General features: G+C 38.3%; 1 protein-coding gene across 1 annotated transcript; it reads right to left on the bottom strand.

Moving 5' to 3' along the window:
* Nucleotides 1-1057: 1057 nt before the first annotated feature.
* EIF2S1 (eukaryotic translation initiation factor 2 subunit alpha) lies at nt 1058-21276 on the bottom strand. Its single transcript, XM_045451328.1, has 8 exons — nt 20825-21276; nt 16623-16864; nt 12244-12323; nt 8977-9128; nt 4990-5096; nt 3560-3657; nt 2513-2656; nt 1058-1606 (listed from the first exon to the last, which is right to left on the bottom strand). Exons 2-8 carry the CDS (start codon nt 16861-16863, stop codon nt 1481-1483), a joined length of 948 nt encoding a protein of 315 aa, XP_045307284.1. The 5' UTR covers nt 16864; nt 20825-21276; the 3' UTR covers nt 1058-1480.
* Between the last annotated feature and the right edge of the window lie 22 nt (nt 21277-21298).

Here is a 21298-nt window from a genome sequence, read left to right as displayed (position 1 = left end):
TGCCAATATTTAGATCCTCCTCTAAATATTCCCAGTATGGCATGCTAGCTGGCAATCAAGGCTATCTCGTCGAAATAGCCATAGGAAGTTATACTTTGGGATTTAAAAAGCTACTAGAGGCTGCTGAATTAAATAAAGGGACAAACCTCCAAAAATGGCACTGACTGTTTCACCAACACACTCTTCTATTTCCTAGTCCCTTTAATAATTGAATTAAGTCTAGTCCTCAGTCAAGTAAGGTGGGTTAGGTTTAATCTTTTATGTTTTTAAATAGCTATTCTTAGGAGTAATTAATAAAATGAATACATCTAGTACCTCAAGTATCCAAAGAGATTAAATCTATGAAACAGACCAGTCTTCAAACTCAAGACTTTCTACACCCTGGCTACTGTAACTTAACTTCAAATAGCAACTTAGATATGTATCTAAGTTACTATGTTATCTATGAAATTTCTTTACATTTCTTTACCTTTAGATTCATATACCTTTAAAACAATTAGCTCTTAAACATACAAATGATGGAAATATAGAAAAATCATTGTAATTGTGTTCAATCAGATCCCTATATGTTATAAAGAACTAAAGCTCTAGGTGGCACCTAGTGAATGATTTAATGGGAGAGAAAAAAAAAAAAATCAAAAGCTGAGCAATGATACTCAAAATAACTAAGGCAGCATCTTTAAAAACAAACAAACAAAAACTTTACCACCCTAAATTACAAACTCAGGGCGAGCAGCTTAGTACACCAACAAGAACCAGTGTGATAAATTCTCCCTCATACCATGTATTCTCAGTCTCAAACTGGCAAAAGGCACACATCCTATGTAATTTTTATATTGTGTTTTAAGGCTTTTTCTCCCTAAGAGTCAACTGTAACTGTGGTTAAAATTGAGAAATTATTTTCTCCAAACCCTTCTTTGAAAGGATCCGCTGTATAGATCCTTTGGTCACCTGCCCTTATGTTTCTTCTACATCTAGACTAAAAGGAAGATAATAGAATTAGGATCTTAGTAATCATAATGCTTTTAACTGGTGACAAGAAGGAAGAAGCCTATAGTTAAATATCCCAGAAATTTATTTAATGTTTGCTTGATACATTTTATATAGAAAGGTTGAGGCTATTTGCTTTGGGTGCCCCCTTGTAAATCTCATGGAGGCACTGAACTACAAAGGGGTGCCAATCTGGAGACATCAGAAATGGAAACCACAAGCCCAATTTTATGTTCTTAAAGATTTATCTCTAGTGAAATTAGGCCCACTCCCTTAAAAAATGCTGAATGTTGGAGCTATTGTGTGAAAACAGCTGACTTTTTGACTTTTAGGAGGGCATTTCACATTTTGGTCTGTTGGAACATTTAAATACTTGGAAATAAAAAATATTCAGCTTTGAAGTTTTCAATACTGGAAAACTTTCAGTCTAGGGTTTACAGCCAGGAAGGGCTGTTTTGCGTTCCTTAAACTGGACTCTGTTTCCCACAAGTTAATCTTCGGCTTTGGCTTCCATTTCTTCTGCATCATCGTCTCCATCCACTTCTGCATTCTCTCTCTCAAGCCTCTCAAGCTGCCTTGCAAGTTCGGTCTCATCTGTATCTGTGACCACTTTAGGCTGTGGAAGCAGAGGCATAATTTCAAAGTGAGATGGTTAAACAGTATACGAATTCAACTTTAATACTCTTATTGCCTAGTATTTTAACTCTTAAAAAAATACTTTTCCTTCACCAACTCTGCCATCTGTTCATTCTTGAGTGCTGCATCATTAATAAATTCCATTAGATAAATAATGGGAGAAATGTAAAAGAGTGAGAGTATGGGGAAAAGAAATGTGTACTAAAAGAAAATATTCCCTTCTATCATTTTTATAAGCCAAAACTGAAAAATATGACAATCATCTCGGTGGCTGTATCTTTCAAACCCATAAGATGTCTTATAAAAATGCATCCTCTGGGTTTAAAATAAATTACTTACTATTTTTTTCTAATTAGGTTTCATTCTTGTTGAGATGAAAATATTACTCTTGTTCCTAATCCTTAGATCAAATTTTAAGCCTTCCACATTAAATTCTGACAATAACCACTCATTTTTATTGTCTATTTTTTTTCTCTTTTGGGGGGATAAACCCAACATCCATCAGTGACCTTACTCCTGAATAACCATCATAGTTCTCATTTACTTCTAAATGAGTGACAGTTCTCATTTACTTCTAAAAAGCCCCTTTAAGGGCCCTCTGAGTCAATGATTATTTTATGCTTAGCAGAATTATAATCCTAGATGTATCTCATGTTTTAAAAGGCAGTGATTAAGTATTTTAGAATGCAAATCATTTAGAGATTTAAATTCCGTATGTATGTATATACATACATATGTATGTATCTAAGTAATCTCTAACCCCAAGGTGAGATTTGAACTCATGACCCCAACATCAAGAGTTGCATACTCTACTGACTGAGCCAGCTGGGCACCCCTAAATTTCTTATATATTTTAAGAACAAGGCAAAAACAGTATAGACCTTACCTCCATTTGGACATTGAAGACACCCCTCTTTTCCTCAATCTTTTCTTTTATAACAGCCATAGCTTGATTGAGGACAGAGAGGCCTTCTGTTCTCTCCAGGGTTGTTGTTGTCATCACATATCTAGGAGGAGCTATTAGATTAATCTAAGAAAGAAGAAAAAAATCAATTATGAACATAACAATACAACACAAAACCATCAGCATGTTTGAGAACTTTTTTGCTAACCTGCTGCCTTAACAAATCACCCTAAAACTTAATTTCTAATTCTGTAAGTCAGCAATTGGGGCTGGTTTGTTAATGCAGCAAAAACTAGTTGATACAGTGATATAATCCAACGTAAACAGTCCACTGAAAGACAATATATACAATTAAGACTTCTCCCTCTTTGGTGGCTAAAATAACTACACCCATCATCAGAACAATGGATAATTTGTTTCTAAAAGCAACAAAAATTCTTATTTGGTTCTAAACTAAACTGACAGAAGAAAATCTAAGATTCTGAATAACAACCATCTGGTTAATTGTACTGCTTAGAAGATTCAGACCAAAACTCCTAAAAGATGTGTGAATATGAGAATATGTTATCCTTTTCAAGATCCTATGGGCATTATGGGCACAGCAATTCTTTTTTTTTTTTTTTTTTTTTGAGAGAAGAGAAGAGACAGCCAGCAGAGGAGAAGCCGAGAAAATGAGGGGGAACAGAGGATCTGAAGCAGGCTCTGTGCTAACAGCAGACAGCCCAATGCGGGGCTCAAACTCACGAGCCACAAGATCATGACCTGAGCTGAAGCTGGACGCTTAACTGACTGAGCCACCCAGATGCCCCATAGCAACTCTTTATATTATAAAGGAGGTTTAGCACAGCCGGCTCTCTGGCACTAAATACCAACAGAAATCTTTATCCACTGTGACAGTAGCAGTAGCATCCCTTAGACAACAGCACCAAGAACCACTCTGCCCGACACCTGTTATGAAACATGATCATAAAAACAATCTGATTTGGTTTAGGTTGGTATTTTAGCAGGGAAAGAGAAAACATTACTCACCTTGATGGGCATGGTTTCTGTAGAACAATTCAAACCTGCTCTCAGGGCTTCTTTTACAGCATCAATGCCTTCATAACCATAACAAGCCACTTCAATATCTAAAAGTACAGAAATTGAAAAACATATACCAAATAATGCAAAAAAGCACTGAAAGGCTTAAAAATCAGAGATGTGGCAGATACACTAGCACTCAAACACTTATGAAAGCTTTCATAATCCTTTCAGTATAGAAATAACCCTATATGTTAACTTTCATAATTATAAAATCTGAATATGCAGTGAAATGATATCTTCTCCTCCACATCAAGCCCCTGAATGATGACTATAAAGGAGAGAAATTCAACAAACACCTTGCTTTCTGCCTATGCCTAGGTTAAAATCATGATTCCAACATCTCTATGCCTCAGTTCCTTATTTGTCAAGTGGAGAGGAGGAGTGTGATAAAGGCTGAATGAAACAATAACTGCAAGTTGCTTAGAACAGTTTAGAAATTGCATACCCTCTGACCCAGCAATTGCACTTCTCTGAGTTTGCCTAACAGAACACTCATATAACTGGGTGTCTATGTTACAAGCATGTTAATTTGTAATATTTTTTTCTCACAGTGAAAAAACTGGCAGAGGATAAATGTCCATCAAGAGAAGACTGGTTTATACTGGTTTTACTGTTCTATAAAATATCACACCTAGCTGGGGCGCCTGGGTGGCTCAATCGGTTGAGCGTCCCGACTTCAGCTCAGGTCATGATCTCATAGTTCATGAGTTCAAGGCCTGAGTCGGGCTCTGTGCTGACAGCTCAGAGCCTGGAGCCTGCTTCAGATTCTGTGTCTCCCTCTCTCTGCCCCTGCCTTACTCGCACTCTGTCTCTGTCTCTCTGTCAATAAACATTAAAAATATCACACCAACCCATTAAAAAAAAATGAGAAATAATCCCATGTTTTGCATGGAAAGGCAACCATGCTAGTTGAGGAAAATTTTTCATAGTATGATCCCATCTTTGTAAAAAACAAAAAATCTATGAATGTAAATAGCATATAGTCCTATACAGTGTATATGTGTAGGAAAAATGTCTGAAAAAATATACTCCAAACTATATTAACAGTGGTTAATCTGCAGACATAAAAGGGTATTACTGTACTATTAGAATATTTTAAAGTTATTTTCTAAAACAAAATTACACCCCCCCTTTAAAAAAAGGGGCTAACTTAATGTTAGTTGAATGCATATATGACAGTTTTCCCTTGTGTCAATATATACATTTTATGATTCAGTAGAAGCAAAAATAATTTCTTCAACTTTTCTTGTTATAAGAAATAGACATTTAGAAAAATTTATAGATGTTGATATAGCAAAATATTCTTTGGTAAGTCTCATCATTTAACAACTTTTTAATTTATGCAACGTATTTTAAACATTTAAAAAATCACTTACCTGCTCGAATTTTGACAGCTTGTGGTGTCAAACGCCTATTAATATTGTTAATAAGTACTCCCCGTTCATCTTCATTCAAATCTAAACTATCCAAAATAGATGGGTCTCTAATTAAAGCAAAACAAAACACACACACAAACATAAAAGATCAAAGTTACTTTACTAATAACTGACATCAAACACAGTACCACAGAATGTTTAAGAGCACAGGCTTTAGTGTCAAGACTGAGTTCAAATCTTAGCTCTGTACTTTAATAATGGTGTTTCGGTGCCCTTCCAGACCTCAGTTTCGAAACTTGTAAAATGAGGACGAAAACTCATTCACCCAGTCACTGGACTGTGGTATTAAATGAGAGTGCAAGTAAAGCACTTAGGACAATTATGACAAATTGAAAACACCTAACTGATTACTATGTAAAGAAAAATTTTAGAGATCTGGCTAAAACAAGGAATTTAAAATGTCTTCTAAAACATCTGGCATCCCACAATAATTAAGCATTTCCATGTAATTAGCAGTCTCTGTTTCAAGGAGCCTGAAAAGAACAAAAACATACAAGCAAATTTAAAAATAAAAGTGCATCCTTGGGAATCAGTAGAGGAAGGGATTACTTTCAGTCAGTGGGCTCAGGAAGGGTTGCATGGACTAACGTGGCATTTTACCCGACCCTTCTGAGTGCCACAAGGCAGGGACCAGGGTCTTAGTCACCAGCATGGTTGCGGAACATGAACAAATGAAAAAACTGAATGACTAAAAGGATGGTAGGGCTTTAAAAAGCAAAGGTAGAAGTGTTGTAAGAAAGTTATAAAGTATTAAAGTAGAAATGGCATGAGCAAGCATCAGGCCTAAACAGCAGGGGTTCGGGAATGAAAAGCAAAAGAATTTGGGTGGAGGGAACTTTCACTCAGCTAATACTGCCTACAAAATGTAACAAGACAAACCATCAGAAAATGAGCAATAAGATGAACAGATGTTTCACAGAAGCAGCAGTAAGCACAGGAAAACTGTTAACTTCACCAACAACCAGTAAAATGCAAACCACAACAAGATACTATTACACCTATCAGTTTGGCAAAAGGGAAAACAATCTGAGATATATACCAAATGTTGGTGAGGATAAAGAGAAATAGGAATGATCATACATCTGCTAGAGGAAATATAAATTGTAGAACCAATTGGGAGACTATTTTGACAAAACTGAGTCAATTTAAAGATGTGTGTAATCAGTCCTATGAGCCAACAACTCTACTGCTATGTGTATACCTCAGAAACTCCCAAACATAGAGAAATGTACATGTATATTCTTTTTTTTTTTTTTTTAATTTTTTTTTTCAATGTTTATTTATTTTTGGGACAGAGAGAGACAGAGCATGAACGGGGGAGGGTCAGAGAGAGGGAGACACAGAATCGGAAACAGGCTCCAGGCTCTGAGCCATCAGCCCAGAGCCCGACGCGGGGCTCGAACTCACGGACCGCGAGATCGTGACCTGGCTGAAGTCGGACGCTTAACCGACTGCGCCACCCAGGCGCCCCTGTACATGTATATTCTTAATAGCACTGTTCAAAAATACGGGATAAGGGTGTGTGTGTGACCTTATATCTCTTACTAGAGGAATAAAGTATATTCTCGAAATACTGTATAAAAATTAATATGAAGTAGGCACACATCTATCAATTTTGAGAATCTTGCTCTTAACAGCCTTAAGTAAAACTGTAAGGTACAGAGATCTGCAATGACAATAAATTTTGTTTTTTTTACATGAATAAGAAATATTTTTAAATACAAAAATTCTGTATGTACTTTACAGATATATATATGTAACAAAACTATAAAAATGTAAATAATAATGATGCATACTAATTATAGTAGTTACCACTTACGAGGGGAATGGGTTGGGAAGGGTAAAATATGGTTTCCAACTATCTCAGAAATTTTATTTCTTAATTAAAAGAAAAAAATATGAAGCACATGTGGCATAGAATTATCTTTAAATGTGGTCACTCCATGGCTGATGAAACAAAAGAATGTTAGGGAAAAGGAAAGACAACATATACCAATGCCGAGCAGTAATGGAGGGGGTGCTGGAGGTGGAAGTGAGAGAGCTAAGCCAGGACTGGAAGATGACAGCACACCAAATTATGAAATGTACTGGCTGACGGATGCAGGACTGAAATCAGGGAGGAAAGAAATATACCACAGTGCTTAGTGGTTAATAGCATAAGCTCCATATGGAGCCAGTATCTAGGTCTGAATCAGGGCTCTACCACTTGCTAGCTCTGTGCACATGGACAAATTATTTAATCTCTGCTTCAATTTTCTCACCTGTAAGACTGGGATAATAACAGCACTTATACCACAGGTTGTTGTGAGGCATATATAAATGTTAGCTATTCTAACTATTCTTCTTACCTTTCCCACAACGTAATACGAAGAAAAAAGTCACATGAGGGGACCAGGGGGACTCTAAGGGATTTGGAGCCCCAGAGGAGTTGGCTTGCTGGCGACTCTAACAGTCCCAGGTCTTACTTGGCCATTCTGAGAGCTGAGGGGACCAATATCCTTTGGCAGCACAAAGGCTGGGAGATTAACCTTGGTGTAGTGGTGAGGCTGCTCGTGGGGCATTAACATTTGGGAAAGAGTAGGAGGTGCAGAAGGAGAGACAGGAAGTACACAAAAGTGAAGGAGTCTGGCTATTAGAAAGGATACGATACTTGCTACAGGAGAAAGTAGAGGAAGGTAGCAAAGAAGTTTGCTTTTAGTATAAATGGGAGAAGGTAGAGCATATTTTTATACTAATGGAGCAAAACCAACAAAGATAAAGGCTGAAAACCCAAAAGAGAGAATAATGGATAAAAAGAGATCCCCGAGCAGTAGCTGTGCACAGGTGGTAAGATTAGTTTGAGAGCAGGAAGGATATGAATTCCAGCACAGGAGGTAATGACGGATGGGAGGGAGAAGTTTGCTGAGATAGTGGAAGGAGTACAGGAGATCCTGTGCAATGGCTTATATTGTCTTTATAAAATAGGTAGTGAAACATACCAGTTGAGAGGGAGGGAAGGGGGGGGGACTGGGTATCTGATGGAGAGTGTGGAAAAGCTCTAAAATAGCCACTTTAAGAATGGGAGAAGAACTGACAAAGAGCAGAGAGAATGTGAGGCAGCAGTGAAGGCGCAGCTGAGGTTGGAGACCATGAGTATGCAGTGGCACCAACCTGCAAGACTGTGGTTTTTCCTAGCAGCACCCAGTAGTCTACAAGTGTAGAGAAGGCAGGAACATCGATCCAAGGCTGGATGTAACAGAAGGAAAAACAGGGCAAAAGCTCATGACATTGGCAAGAAAGTTGTTGGAATGATGGACCATGGTATGTCTATGCTGAATAAGAAAGAGAAGGCAGGAAAGGGTGAAAAGACAGGGAGGAAAAAAAAGGTCTGGAATCATAGACTGGCAAAAGAATTAGGAAGACACAGAGTAGAGCTAACTATGGGGGAGCTGGAAGGACAGGAAGCTGTGCTAAAAGAACAGAATGTATGAATTACAGGTTTTGGAAACACAGCAAATTCTGGTGATAATAAGACCCAAGGTGAGGCCATATGAAAACTGGCTTAAGTGGCATGGGCTGAAGGTCAAAGGAACTAAGGTAAAGAAAATAAGGTTACTGTTATAGATGAGACATCTACACTGGACCTGAAGTTAACCAGAATAACAAAACTAGGAGGGGAAAACGTGTAAGCAGATAATGTGAAACCATATGGTTTACAAAAACTATGGTGTACAAAATTACAGATGCTTGGTTATATAGGATTGGCCCTTTTATATTATATTATTTTATATTATGGGCCTTTTATACTGAAATGTTTTAACCTAAATTTGGCAAGGACAGAATATGTGGATGTTGTGCTTTTATTACATGTCAGGCTTTCAACCCATGTGCTAGACCTAGCACAGCTGTGGTATCAAGGTAGAAACAGAGCCAAGAAGATGTTCTTACGAGACTGCATGCTTAAATGCATCATAGGCACCGTATCCGGGTCTCTTGTATTTGTCATCAAAGACCCAGGCAGTCCTCTGGAACAGGCTCTCCAGCTGCTCGTCCTTGGTGTACTCTAACACCTCAGCAACATGACGAAGAATACTGTAAACCTAGAAACAAAATGAAGAGTTCAACAATTCAAAGATTCAAGAGAGCTATTAAAAAATAGGTATTTTTATATTTCAGTAGACAGCATATAAAACCTTGGTTAATTAGACTACAATAATTCCTTAACAAAAGATTAACATACAAGTTCTTTTTTCATAGAGAAATATTGGCTTTCCAATAGTAGTTACCTCAAGTAGGTATAACAAGTAGAAACAGGATGTAATTTAGTGTCCTAAGACCCAGACTATGAGTTGACTCTGGGACTAATTAACCTCTCTGAATTTGTTTCCTCTTCTGGAAGAAGGAACTACTAACATCTCTCCTTTTTACAGCAGTGAGCTCTCACACAGGTCAAATATATCCAAATGCAGCACACTATAAATGGAAAATATTGTACAAATGTACAAAATTTATAAATTATACAAATCCTCTTATGCAAGTGCAAGCTATTATTACTACTCCATATGACAGCATGGAACCAGAATTGAGATTTTAATATTTTTCTGCTCTGTTATCATTTTAACAGTTATCCTTCAATCCTACCTACCTCCCACTCACTGCTGCCAAACCCTTTTTCTAATTTCCTAAAAATAAAAGGGCTTAAAGACAAGAGGTTTTCATGTTACATATGAAAATTGAGTGAGGAGGGGCGCCTGGGTGGCGCAGTCGGTTAAGCGTCCGACTTCAGCCAGGTCACGATCTCGCGGTCCGGGAGTTCGAGCCCCGCGTCAGGCTCTGGGCTGATGGCTCAGAGCCTGGAGCCTGTTTCCGATTCTGTGTCTCCCTCTCTCTCTGCCCCTCCCCCGTTCATGCTCTGTCTCTCTCTGTCCCAAAAATAAATAAACGCTGAAAAAAAAAATTTAAAAAAAAAAAAAAAAAAAAAAAAAAAAAAAAAAAAAAAAAAAAAAAAAGAAAATTGAGTGAGGAGAGGTACTAACATTGCCTATTTCATTCTATCACCTTATCATCCTGATAAGATCTACTAACATACTCATTTTACAATATTCTAAGGGGACAAAACAAAGTGAAAGTTTCCTAGAGTGGAGCTTATCAAACTTAGTGGGACTTGAAATACTGCATTAAGTGGTCAGGTGATGTCAATGCTGCTGGTCCAGAAACTACATTTTGTTTTTTTGTTTTGTTTTTATTTAAAAAAATGTCTTTAATGTTTATTTATTATTGAGAGACTAAGAGAGACAGAGCATGAGCAGGGGAGGGGCAGAGAGAGAGGGAGACACAGAAGCCGAAGCAGGCTCGAGGCTCTGAGCTGTCAGCACAGAGCCCATGAGATCATGACCTGAGCGAAAGTCAGACACTCAACCGACTGAGCCACCCAGGTGCCCCTAGAGACTACATTTTGAATGGCAAGGGCCTCAGATTATTATTATTATTTTTTAATTTACTTACTTGTTTTTTAAAAGTTTATTTATTTTTGAGACACACACACACACACACACACACACACACACACACACACACACACACAACCATGCGCTTGAGCACACAAACAAGGGAAGAGCTGAAAGAGCGGGAGACACAGAATCCGAAGAAGCACGCTCCAGGCTCCAAGCTGTTAGTATAGGGCCTGATGCAGGGCTTCAACTCCAGAACTGGGAGACCATGACCTGAGCCAAAGTCAGACACTTAACCGACTGAGACACCTAGGTGCCCCAGGTCATCAGATTATTAAGAAGGGATTTTACTGATTGTGTTTTCTAATGTGTAAACCATACTGCAGTAATAGTAAACAGATCAGTAAAAAAAAAGGAAAGGTTTGGATAATGGTCTTTTGGTTGTTTAGATTTGTATTCTCTTATTTATTGGGGTTACTCAAGATTTCAAAAATCTCTTCATTTAAAGCATTGTTTTCTTGGCATTTTACCTTGAGGACAGAAACACACAAGAGAGAGAGAACAAAAGAAAAAGAAAACAGAAACAATGGAAACAGTGCCATTAAGAACCTAAGACCTAGAGAATAAAGGATAATCTATATGGGACCAGAGAAGAGAAAAATATAGACAGAAGATAAAGAATGAAAAAAATGACTGTTCTTGCTTGATTAAGGCTTACTGCACAGAAGTAGGGAATTTCAGCAGAAATTAGAAAATGAAACAGAAAAGAACCCTAGCAAAGTGGGGGAGGGGAACTAGTAACAGGCCCCTGCCTGCCTTGCTTTCCTGGATTCACAAACCCTTTCTTTTTCTTTTTTTATTTTATTTTTAATGCTTACTTCTTTTGAGAGAGAGAGAGAGAGAGAGAGAGAGGGAGGAGACAGGGAGAGAGGGAGAAAGGGAGAGAGGGAGAAAGGGGCAGAGAGGGAGAGAGAGAGAGCGGAAGAGAGGGGCAGAGGGGGAGAGGGGGAGAGAACAAGCAGGTGAGGGGCAGAGAGAGAGGGAGACACAGAAACTGAAGCAGCCTCAAGGCTCCATCTGAGCTGTCAGAGCCCAATACGGGGCTTGAACTCACGAACCATGAAATCATGCCTGAGCTGAAGTTGGATGCTTAACTGACTGAGCCACCCAGGCGCCCCTTTCATTTTATTTTAGAGAGGGAGGGAGTGCAAGTGGGGGGTGGGGGAAGGCCAGAGGGAGAGAGAATCTTAAGCAGGCTCCACTTTCAGCATGGAGGCCAACTTGGGGCTTGATCCCACGACCCTAGGATCATGACCTAAGCTGAAATCAAGAATCAGATGCTCAACTGGCAGAGTGACCTAGATGCCCCGACCCTTGCTTATTCTTAACATACAATAGCTGGTTGTCTTGAATATCCCCAAACAGGGTTTAATGCCAGGAACTACATGTTACCGTAAGTCAAACTGACTGAAATCACCCATAGTTAATTTAATCTAAAATAACTTAAAAACACTAACATCCAATATACTCATTATAGAATAGCAAACCATAAGCAATGCCTTAAGGTAGTACCACCACCAGATAAAACACTGCAGTCATAACTCTTTTGAAATTAAGACTTCAAATTATTCTTCTCAACTCATAGTTGTAAATGGAAATACAGTTACAGAAAATTCATGGTTTTTTTTTTCCTGCCTATAATATTACATGCTGATTATTAAACATATTAAATAGTGAACTAATTTCACTCAAATATCGAACTTACAGTTTTGGATTTGGTGAATTTATCTTCACATTTGATTGCTTCCTCTGGAGAAACTCTTCTTTTTGACAAATCAATATATCCTGTATGAGAAAAGTTTGAAAAAAAGCTTAGCACTATGATAAATTTTTGCAACCATGTTGTTTGGTTGGCATATCTACACTTATTTCCCACTAAAATTATTATCAATAAAATGCTGCATAAGAAATATAAGATGAGAGATTTCTGTTTTCAGAAGGCACTTGTATCATGTAACTGCATATTCTGCATCACTTTAGTAGAGGGAACTAACTAATACTTTCAATTACCCAAATGAAAGTTAGTCAAAAGATTCTCTATACTTGTCTTTTTGGCATCCATCATCACAAGGTCAATTGTATTATCTATATTTTCTGTATTCTTGATGCTCCTTCTGTCTCCTGACCAAAACTGGTGCTTCCTCATGGTGGCCCTACATGGCATGTGGCCACAGCATTGGCCTCTTCATGTTGTCAATCACATCCATAAATTAAAATCCCATGGGTATATAACGAGACAAGCACTTAAATGCATTTTGAAGAATTTAAGAGAAAAATAGTCTTTTACATTTACCCACATATTTCCTATGTCAGGCCTCACACCTCATCGGCCTGCACAACTTCCTTTATTGTTTCTTATAATGGAGATTTATTAGGTAATACATCCTCTTAAGTTTCTATTTACCCAAAAATGTCATCATTTTTGATCTTCACTATTGAATATTTTCTTAAAATACAGAATTCTGGGTTGACAATTTTTCTTTCAGTGCTTTAAATGGTCAGTCATTCAATGCTCAGACAGCCACTATTTTCAGTAATACCATACTAATTCATATTACTATTCCCCTGTAAATCTCGAGTCGTTTTCTTTTGGCTACTTTCAAGATTTTCCCTATCTCTGTTTTTCAATGGTTTAACATGCCTAGATGTGGTCTTATTAGTATTTATCCTGCTTGAGGTTTGCCAAGCTTCTCCAGGTTGTAGATGTTTTTTTCAGTAAATACAGGAAACTTTTGACAACTATTTCCTCAAATATATTTTCTGCCCTTTCTCTCTCTTCTTTTGGAATAGAGCTTTTAATATTTGACACATTTTTTTTTCCTGCTCTGTTCTTCAGATTGGTTCTTTTACATTTATTTATTTATTTATTTATTTAAATAGCCACATATTATTATTTTAATCTTTATTTATTTATTTTTTTCTTTTTTAAAAAAAAAATTTTTTTTTTCAACGTTTATTTATTTTTGGGACAGAGAGAGACAGAGCATGAACGGGGGAGGGGCAGAGAGAGAGGGAGACACAGAATCGGAAACAGGCTCCAGGCTCTGAGCCATCAGCCCAGAGCCTGACGCGGGGCTCGAACTCCCGGACCGCGAGATCGTGACCTGGCTGAAGTCGGACGCTTAACCGACTGCGCCACCCAGGCGCCCCAATCTTTATTTATTTTTGAGAGAGAGACAGCGTGTGAGCAGGGGAGGAGCAGAGAGAGAGGAAGACATAGAATCCGAAGCAGGCTCCAGGTTCCAAGCTGTCAGCCCAGAGCCTGACGCGGGGCTCGAACTCACCGACCGTGAGATCATGACCTGAGCCATGGTCATGGCTCCTCAGCTGACTGAGCCACCCAGGTGCCCCTATTTATTTTTTGATAGTGAGAGACAAAGCACAAGTGGGGGAGGAGCAGAGAGAGGAGACACAGAATCTGAAGCAGGCTCCAGGCTCCTAGCTGTCAGCACAGAGCCTGACGCCGGGCTTGAACTCACAAACTGCAAGATCATGACCTGAGCCGAAGTCGGATGCTTAACCGACTGAGTCACCCAGGTGCCCCAAAATTGGCTCTTTTAAATGAACTCCCTGCAAGTTTGACTTGAGCCTTCTGCCATCTATGCTGTTAGCCCAGTGAGTTGTTTAGATATTAAACTTTTAATTTTAGAATTTGTATTTAGTTCTTTGTGAGTTTCTAATTTCTCTGAGATTTCATTTTTTTCATTCATTACAAGCTTATTTTCCTAATATTCTTGAGCAGTTAACAACATCTGCTTTAAAATCCTTGTCTGTTAACTCCAATATTAAGGTCACCTCTGGGTTGGTCTCCACTGACTGCCTTTTCTCTCCTGTTTTCTGAAATGTTTAGCAATTTTGGACATCGTGAATAATATGTGCCAGAGACTCTGAGTTCCTTTATGTTCCTCTTGATACTGATTTTTTGTTTTAGTAAGCAAAACTTGTCTGAATTCAAATATTAAAGCTCTGTTTCCCCAGGTGGAAAGCAACCAAAATCTGTTTAGATTTTTACCCTGTTGCCCCTCATGGGGCTGTACCCCATCCTATACGTTACTGGTTCAGGGTTCAGGCAGAGATTTGAGAATTTATAATTTAAACTAAGGGGCTCTCCTTGAGTTGGTCCTTTCTCTAATCCTCATCACTACCTTCCAAATGTTGTGGTTGTCCAGAACTCTCATCTGATTCTCAAGCCATTGAAACACTATAGACTTTCCACTAGAATTTTAGCTGCCCTGCTGGAAGCTATCTATGGCATGCACTCAGACAAACAACTGTAAAACTTATCCAGTGCAGTTCCTCTCTTCCAAGTGTTGATCTACTTTCAGTTTTGGCCTGCCTTTGGTTGCTCCCAACATCTTTAGGCACTTTTTTTTTTTTAATATATTTGTTCACAGCTTTTCACTGTTTAACTGTTACATTGGAACATTTGTCCAACAGAACCTAATCCTCCAATATCAGAAGTGGATGCCCTCTATAGGATCTTCTGTACTTTGCTTGTATCTTACTCTAGGATCTTTCCATATCAGAACACTGAGATCTCATTCCGTACAAAGTTGCGCTGCATGAATGTTACAATTTATTTAACCATGATTTTGATTGTTTCTTGTTTTTAATTAACACTGTGCAAACGGTGCTACTATGAAAATACTTTTACATCTACTGTACTTAAGTATACCTTTTCACTTTTTTCTGATTGCAACTGAAAATATATTTGATTCCTTCTTGTGTATATATTCTCTATGATAGAAAATAAAATACTAGACAAGACACCATTTTAAGTCCTAGTGGGGCAGTGATATGAAGACTTAACACAAGTTTAAGGTATAATTTGTCTTTAGTAGTTTAATAATAGGGGGTTCTACAAGTTAAGCCCTACGAAAACATATATAATAATCAATATGCTAAGTGGTAGTCACTACCTAAGGGATAACAAAATGTCTCTAAAGTTTATCACCTACGACTATAATCAGAGAAAAAAAATGTCAGTTATGTATAAAACCAATCACTTGCAGAAGTGTCACAATTAACTAGATGGCTGAGGTATTCAAAAAGACAAGTTCAATCAAGGTGATTGGTCTTTTAAGCAATGATGGTAACTACTATGTAAAACTAACACCTAATAAATTATAGTGAGACAATTATAACCAATTATTTTATAAAAAAATTTTCTTTTCCAACGTTTATTTATTTTTGGGACAGAGAGAGACAGAGCATGAACGGGGGAGGGGCAGAGAGAGAGGGAGACACAGAATCGGAAACAGGCTCCAGGCTCTGAGCCATCAGCCCAGAGCCCGAGGCGGGGCTCGAACTCACGGACCGCGAGGTCGTGACCTGGCTGAAGTCGGACACTTAACCAACTGCACCACCCAGGCGCCCCAATAACCAATTATTTTATGGAAGTTGAACCCCAAATTTACTTAATGGTATTGTACACTGTGTCTAGAAAAAAATGTGTTCACAAAGGTGAAGATTTACATGGAGTCCAGAAAAAAGGGGACAAGTAAAAAAATGAATACACATTCAGCACTATCTGAAATCTCCCACATGATTTTGGGGGAGTCACAAACATTCTGATAACCGAAGAGATACAGAATACTGGGTTTTGGATGTGTGTTTGCAGCATATTGCTTTTTCAAAGCTTATATAAAATGTTCCTAAAATCCACTGTACCTTTGCCCCATTTCCACGTTCATCCAATAATCTGATCGCAAATTTAGCTTTAAATCAGGAAAAAAAGCATCTTACAAATCTAAATGAACTAGTACTCTGGTTTACTTATCCTATCTCTTCTGAGTTTAGCCAAAATGAGTCAACTACCAAGAGCCTGTAACGTCTGGGAATAAAAGTCATTTCACCCACAAAAACTAGTCCTGGGATGTGCTAATTAAGCCACTACTAACTTAAGAAGTCTTACTTAGATGGCTAATTGGCATCCTTCTCTAACAACTCTGTATGTAAAAAGAATTTAAGCATAAAAGGAGATGTTTTTGTTTTGTTTTTACAGCAGCCAGCAATTAAAAAGAAAAACTAAAATAAAACATTTTTAAATCCAAAATATGTATTTTAGATATTTTTCCCACTTACCTTTTTCTTTGTCCACTCTAATGACTACCACACATTCATTCCTGCCAATTCTGATGAGTTTGTTTATAGAACGGATACGCCTTCTGGACAACTCACTAAGAAGAATCATGCCTTCAATATTGTTGTATTCCAGCAAGCTGACATAAGCCCCCATTTCAGCAATGGACCTTACGTTCACCATCACTACATCTTCCACCTCAGGAAATTTGTGTTGATAAAATCTACAACTTAGACCCGGCATTCTGCATTTTAAACAAAAGAATCAAGTGAGTGTTCAGTTAAGGTAAAAATAAAGAAATGTCAATTTTCCACATCTTGCCACTGGAAGAAATGATTAGTCTTCTCAACTCTTCAAACTTCTTAAATGGTACCAGAAAACAGATGGATGTTCAGGAACGAAGCTTTAATTTTTACTCCACATTTTTGTAGGGCTTGAGTGATTCTCCACATTTTTGCTCCACATTTTTGTAGGGCTTGAGTGATTCTCTGACATCAGTTTTAGAGGAATCATAAAAACTAATGACCATCTATGAAGTACTCTGAGACTTAAGGATTAAAGGTACACCTTGAAACACTATTTTAAATACCACCACTTTAAGAAATAACAAATGATGGGAAGCATCACGACTACTATAAACCTATCAACAAAACCAAAGCTACTCATTCTCCAAGTCAGCTAAGACTTTATATACTACCACCCACATAAAGGGAAGAATCTTCCCATTACTTAAACCACAGCCCTCACCATATATCAAACAATATACCCTATCATTTATTCTAGCCAAACTCACAGTATCATGTTACGACAAAGACCAAAAACTTATTAACAAAAAAATAAATATAACTAAATACAACTAAACACTTTACTTCTATCAAATAGGTATACCCAATCTTGAGAATAGCTTTATAGAACTCCATTACTATAAAGTTCAAGCATCTCTTAAACTCCAAGCACTAAATATATTTATTTTTATTTTTTATTTTGGGGGGAGCACACACGTGAGAATGGGGAAGAGAGGGAGAACAAGAGACAGAAAATCCTGAGCAGGCTCTATGCTCAGCGTAGCCCAACAGAGGGCTTGATCCCACGACCCTGGGATCATGACCCAAGTGAAATCAAGAGAAGGATGCTCAACCAACTGAGCCACCCAGGCGTCCCAACCACCAAGCATTAAATATATTTAAAACTATTCCCTTTGATCTACCCAACCTACTTTCAGCACCACTCCTTTTATGACCCACAAGACTGAAATTATACCATGCACAGGATCGTATTTTTAAAAGAAAGCTCTAAAATGAATCACAGTTGATTTTCATGTTTTTCTACTAACCTTAACCAATTTACTATTGTCAAAGTTCAGAAAACAGGCAGTAATAGGATCTAAAGGCCTACGAAAAATGTGTGAAAATTCATTTACTTATTTTTTTCCTAACTGGGCAATAAGGCTGCCATTACTTGATCTTAAAGACAGACCAACCACATCCAGCCCACAGAACACCAGAGTTCTGCTGCAGTTCAGTTTGAGAACTAATTGCATCCACATGTATCTTCACAGTGGCTTCCCACTGATTTTTACATCTACCACCTATAGGTATTGGCTACTGCCTGAGTACCACTTTCCCCCTAGTTCTATATTATAAATGAAGAAATTCAAACAGGCTAAGCAACTTGTTCTGTCATATACTGCTAACAACTGATAGTCAGAATTTGAACCTATGAAGTCTGGATCCATAGTCTGTGCTCTGATTCATCAGGCTATATATTCTCCCAGTATTACTGATAGATATATCAGAAGCATCTTTAAAAAATGCAATATACATATTCATTGCTGAATCATAGATCATAGATTAATGCAAACTTTTAGTACCAATCTATCCTGTTAAACAACAAAAATAAAGTGGCATATTAATAATAGGGCCAAAATGTAGTTCTCTTGTAGCTTGACAAAATAGGGATTTAGCAAATAAAGGGAAGTAGACATTCAATGGCCAGAATTACCCAGCAAGAAACAGCTGAGCTGGTTGTTTCATTCTTAAATGGCTTTTTTTTTTTTTTTTCCTTTTGGACAGCTGTTGTCAAATATCTGTATGTAAAGCACTAAAATTTGAGAGCTAGAAAAGTCTCAAACTGGGTATCAAAGTAAGTGATGTCACAGAATGTGTGAAACAGTTTTAAGAGATTTAATAGAGGCTAACCACATTTACTTACCAAATTTATGCAAATAGTAAAGCTGATAATTCTGGGGAATCAAGGCTTAATTTGATAATTAAAGAATACAAGTAATACTGTAAAAGAATCCTGATGGGAGAGATGAATGCTACTGCTCCAGGAGGTATCAGTCTCTTTACAATATACAAAGTAAAAAAAAAAAGAACACAGCTGATGGTATGTTATTCAACACAAAGAATAGCCAGTAAGTACAAAATAGCTCTAGACATGGGTTTCAGCCCTTGCTCTCCTACCTACTACCTGTTGTTGCTTGGGAAATGCATTCACATTAAACTGTAGTTTCTAGTCTGTGTCATGGACCTTGCAGGTTTGTGGAGTGTATCAAATTAGATTAAAATATATGTAAATCTGCAAAGTGTACTGTGCTGTACAAATAATGACGATAAAAGGCAAAGGAGTAATTTTTTTGTATTTTGTAACTTAATTCGTTAAACAATTATTTTTGCAGTATCTACTATGTACTAAGTACTACTAACACTTAAAGATTCTTACCTAAGGAAGTTAATCATAGAGTGGGAAACAAACTGGTAAGCATATCAATTGCAATATGGGGTACTAGAAAAGGATTACAGTGAAGCAGGGTTCCAGGGAACCAAGGAACAGAAATATTAAATGACTTCCTCAAGGATAAATACTTAAAAGGTACTGGAACAGGAACTAAAACCAAGACTTCGCATAGTAAATCCAGAATACCTTTAACCCACAGAATCTCAGTACGTCAGAATACTGCAATATGGTATGTGTTCTTCAATGCTGAATATCCACCTTTCAAAATGTATTAAGCCAATTTCAAATACCTTGTGCCTGGTCAAATGGTAGGTAGGACTCCTTAAACCAGTGCATGGTCAAGTAACCATAATAGATCCAGGACGTCCACATTCCTTTCCAAAGTTAAGTATGTTATGTGACAGAGACAATTCACGATAATTTTAATTTGTCTCTCACCGTCACCAGTAACGCTCTCTGAATGGTAGTTTCTAGAAGTGCTACACAAATAAGCTTTTAAACATTTCACTGTAGTTGAAATATGAAGCCCTGATTCCTACAAATATTACTGTGTGTCTTTTTGAGATCTTAGAATCAGTAACTGTCACTTGGCATTAGATCAACTCAGTAGACAGTAAAGCTCTATATAATTCACACACTGTTGAAAGACACATAATCACAAGTTTTTTTCCTTGAACAACTTCAATCGGGAGAAAAACCAGGACTTCTCTGCTACAACTTTTCTCCAAGAAACAAAGTAGCCTAAGTTTGGGGGATAATAAAGGGGACCTGAGGCTGAATACGCATTTAACCCTAAAATTCCCTTATCTTTTTAGTTATGTCTGTGAGGCCACAGCGTGTAATTCTCTTCTCATTGGTGCTGAAATACGGCAAACCGATACTAAGATTAGTGAACTCTTCAACAGTATGTTTTAGCTTCGATGCAAAGGGTGACTCATTCTGTAAAAATGCACAAGTCAAGCGATACAGTAATATGAGCATCAATTTAAAAAAAATCAATTATCGGACAAATAAACTATTCTTGGATCTTTCTAACCCAGCTCTTGTCAACGTTACGGACCACCCCAATGGTTCCTTCACGTGTCTGGTCTGGTTTCCACTGAGAGGTAGCATTTGCTTGGGGCGAAAGGAAAAAAAAGGGGTGGGAGCGGAATTCTTAGAGTCCTGGGGTGGGGGTGTCACAGCGTTTTCCCAAGGCCACCCCCTCGTCTCAAGGTACCCTCACAGTATATTGAAGGTGTACAGTCGTTTGGCCCACTTTCCTTCACAAGATCCCTCCGCTCGTATAATGACACCTCTGTTAACACTGCCGACCAAGCCGGCGCTGGCGGGTGGTGTCGGACACTTCCCGCGCAGGAACGGGAAAGGGAGGGGTGTTAGCCCAGGGCCTACTCTCTCTCGACCACCAGTCAACCGACACAACCAAAGTGAATTCTTGAAGAAACCGATCTGGGGGACTAATCACCTGAGGTATGTATGTGAATCCCGCGCCGGGATCCCGTGCCGTGCTCTTTAATCGCAGAGATTACACAGTCCAGCCGCAGCAGCAGCCGAACCTCAGCGTGTGCTTCGCTCTATCCCACCGCGCATGCGGAACCACCTCGCATTGCGCATGCGCCAATAGAACAGCGGTCCCTCTTCCTCACTGATCATAGAGTCTAGGTCCTCCGAAGAAAAGGAAGAAGGTAGATCATAGGAGGACCTGAAAAGTACGTTTTCTCGATTATCTGTCGTTTTCGTTAAGTAACCTTCAAGGCGCAGGGAACTGGTAGGACTCTGATTCCTTGTCCTTGAAGAATTAACTCTCTCTCAAAGCTTCTGTCAACCATGAGGTGGCGCTGTGACCAAAGACGAAAAGTGGAGGAAGAGAAGGAGTGTACTCCTCTCCTGTTCTTTCACCTCGCGCGTGCAAAGCCTTACTCAGCCTCCTGGGAGGGGG

The sequence above is a fragment of the Leopardus geoffroyi genome, chromosome B3 (genome assembly GCF_018350155.1).
Source record: "Leopardus geoffroyi isolate Oge1 chromosome B3, O.geoffroyi_Oge1_pat1.0, whole genome shotgun sequence".
Lineage (NCBI taxonomy): Eukaryota > Metazoa > Chordata > Mammalia > Carnivora > Felidae > Leopardus > Leopardus geoffroyi.
This window is presented reverse-complemented; position numbering and strand designations above follow the sequence as displayed.

What these genes read in the sequence shown, in the direction of transcription:
- EIF2S1 (XM_045451328.1), bottom strand. Translation starts at nt 16,863, where the DNA reads ATGCCGGGTCTAAGTTGTAGATTTTATCAACACAAATTTCCTGAGGTG. An exon ending in TAGAGTGGACAAAGAAAAAG is followed by an intron (nt 12,324 to 16,622) that starts GTAAGTGGGAAA and finishes TTTCTCATACAG; the next exon opens with GATATATTGATTTGTCAAAA. An exon ending in AATTCACCAAATCCAAAACT is followed by an intron (nt 9,129 to 12,243) that starts GTAAGTTCGATA and finishes TTTTGTTTCTAG; the next exon opens with GTTTACAGTATTCTTCGTCA.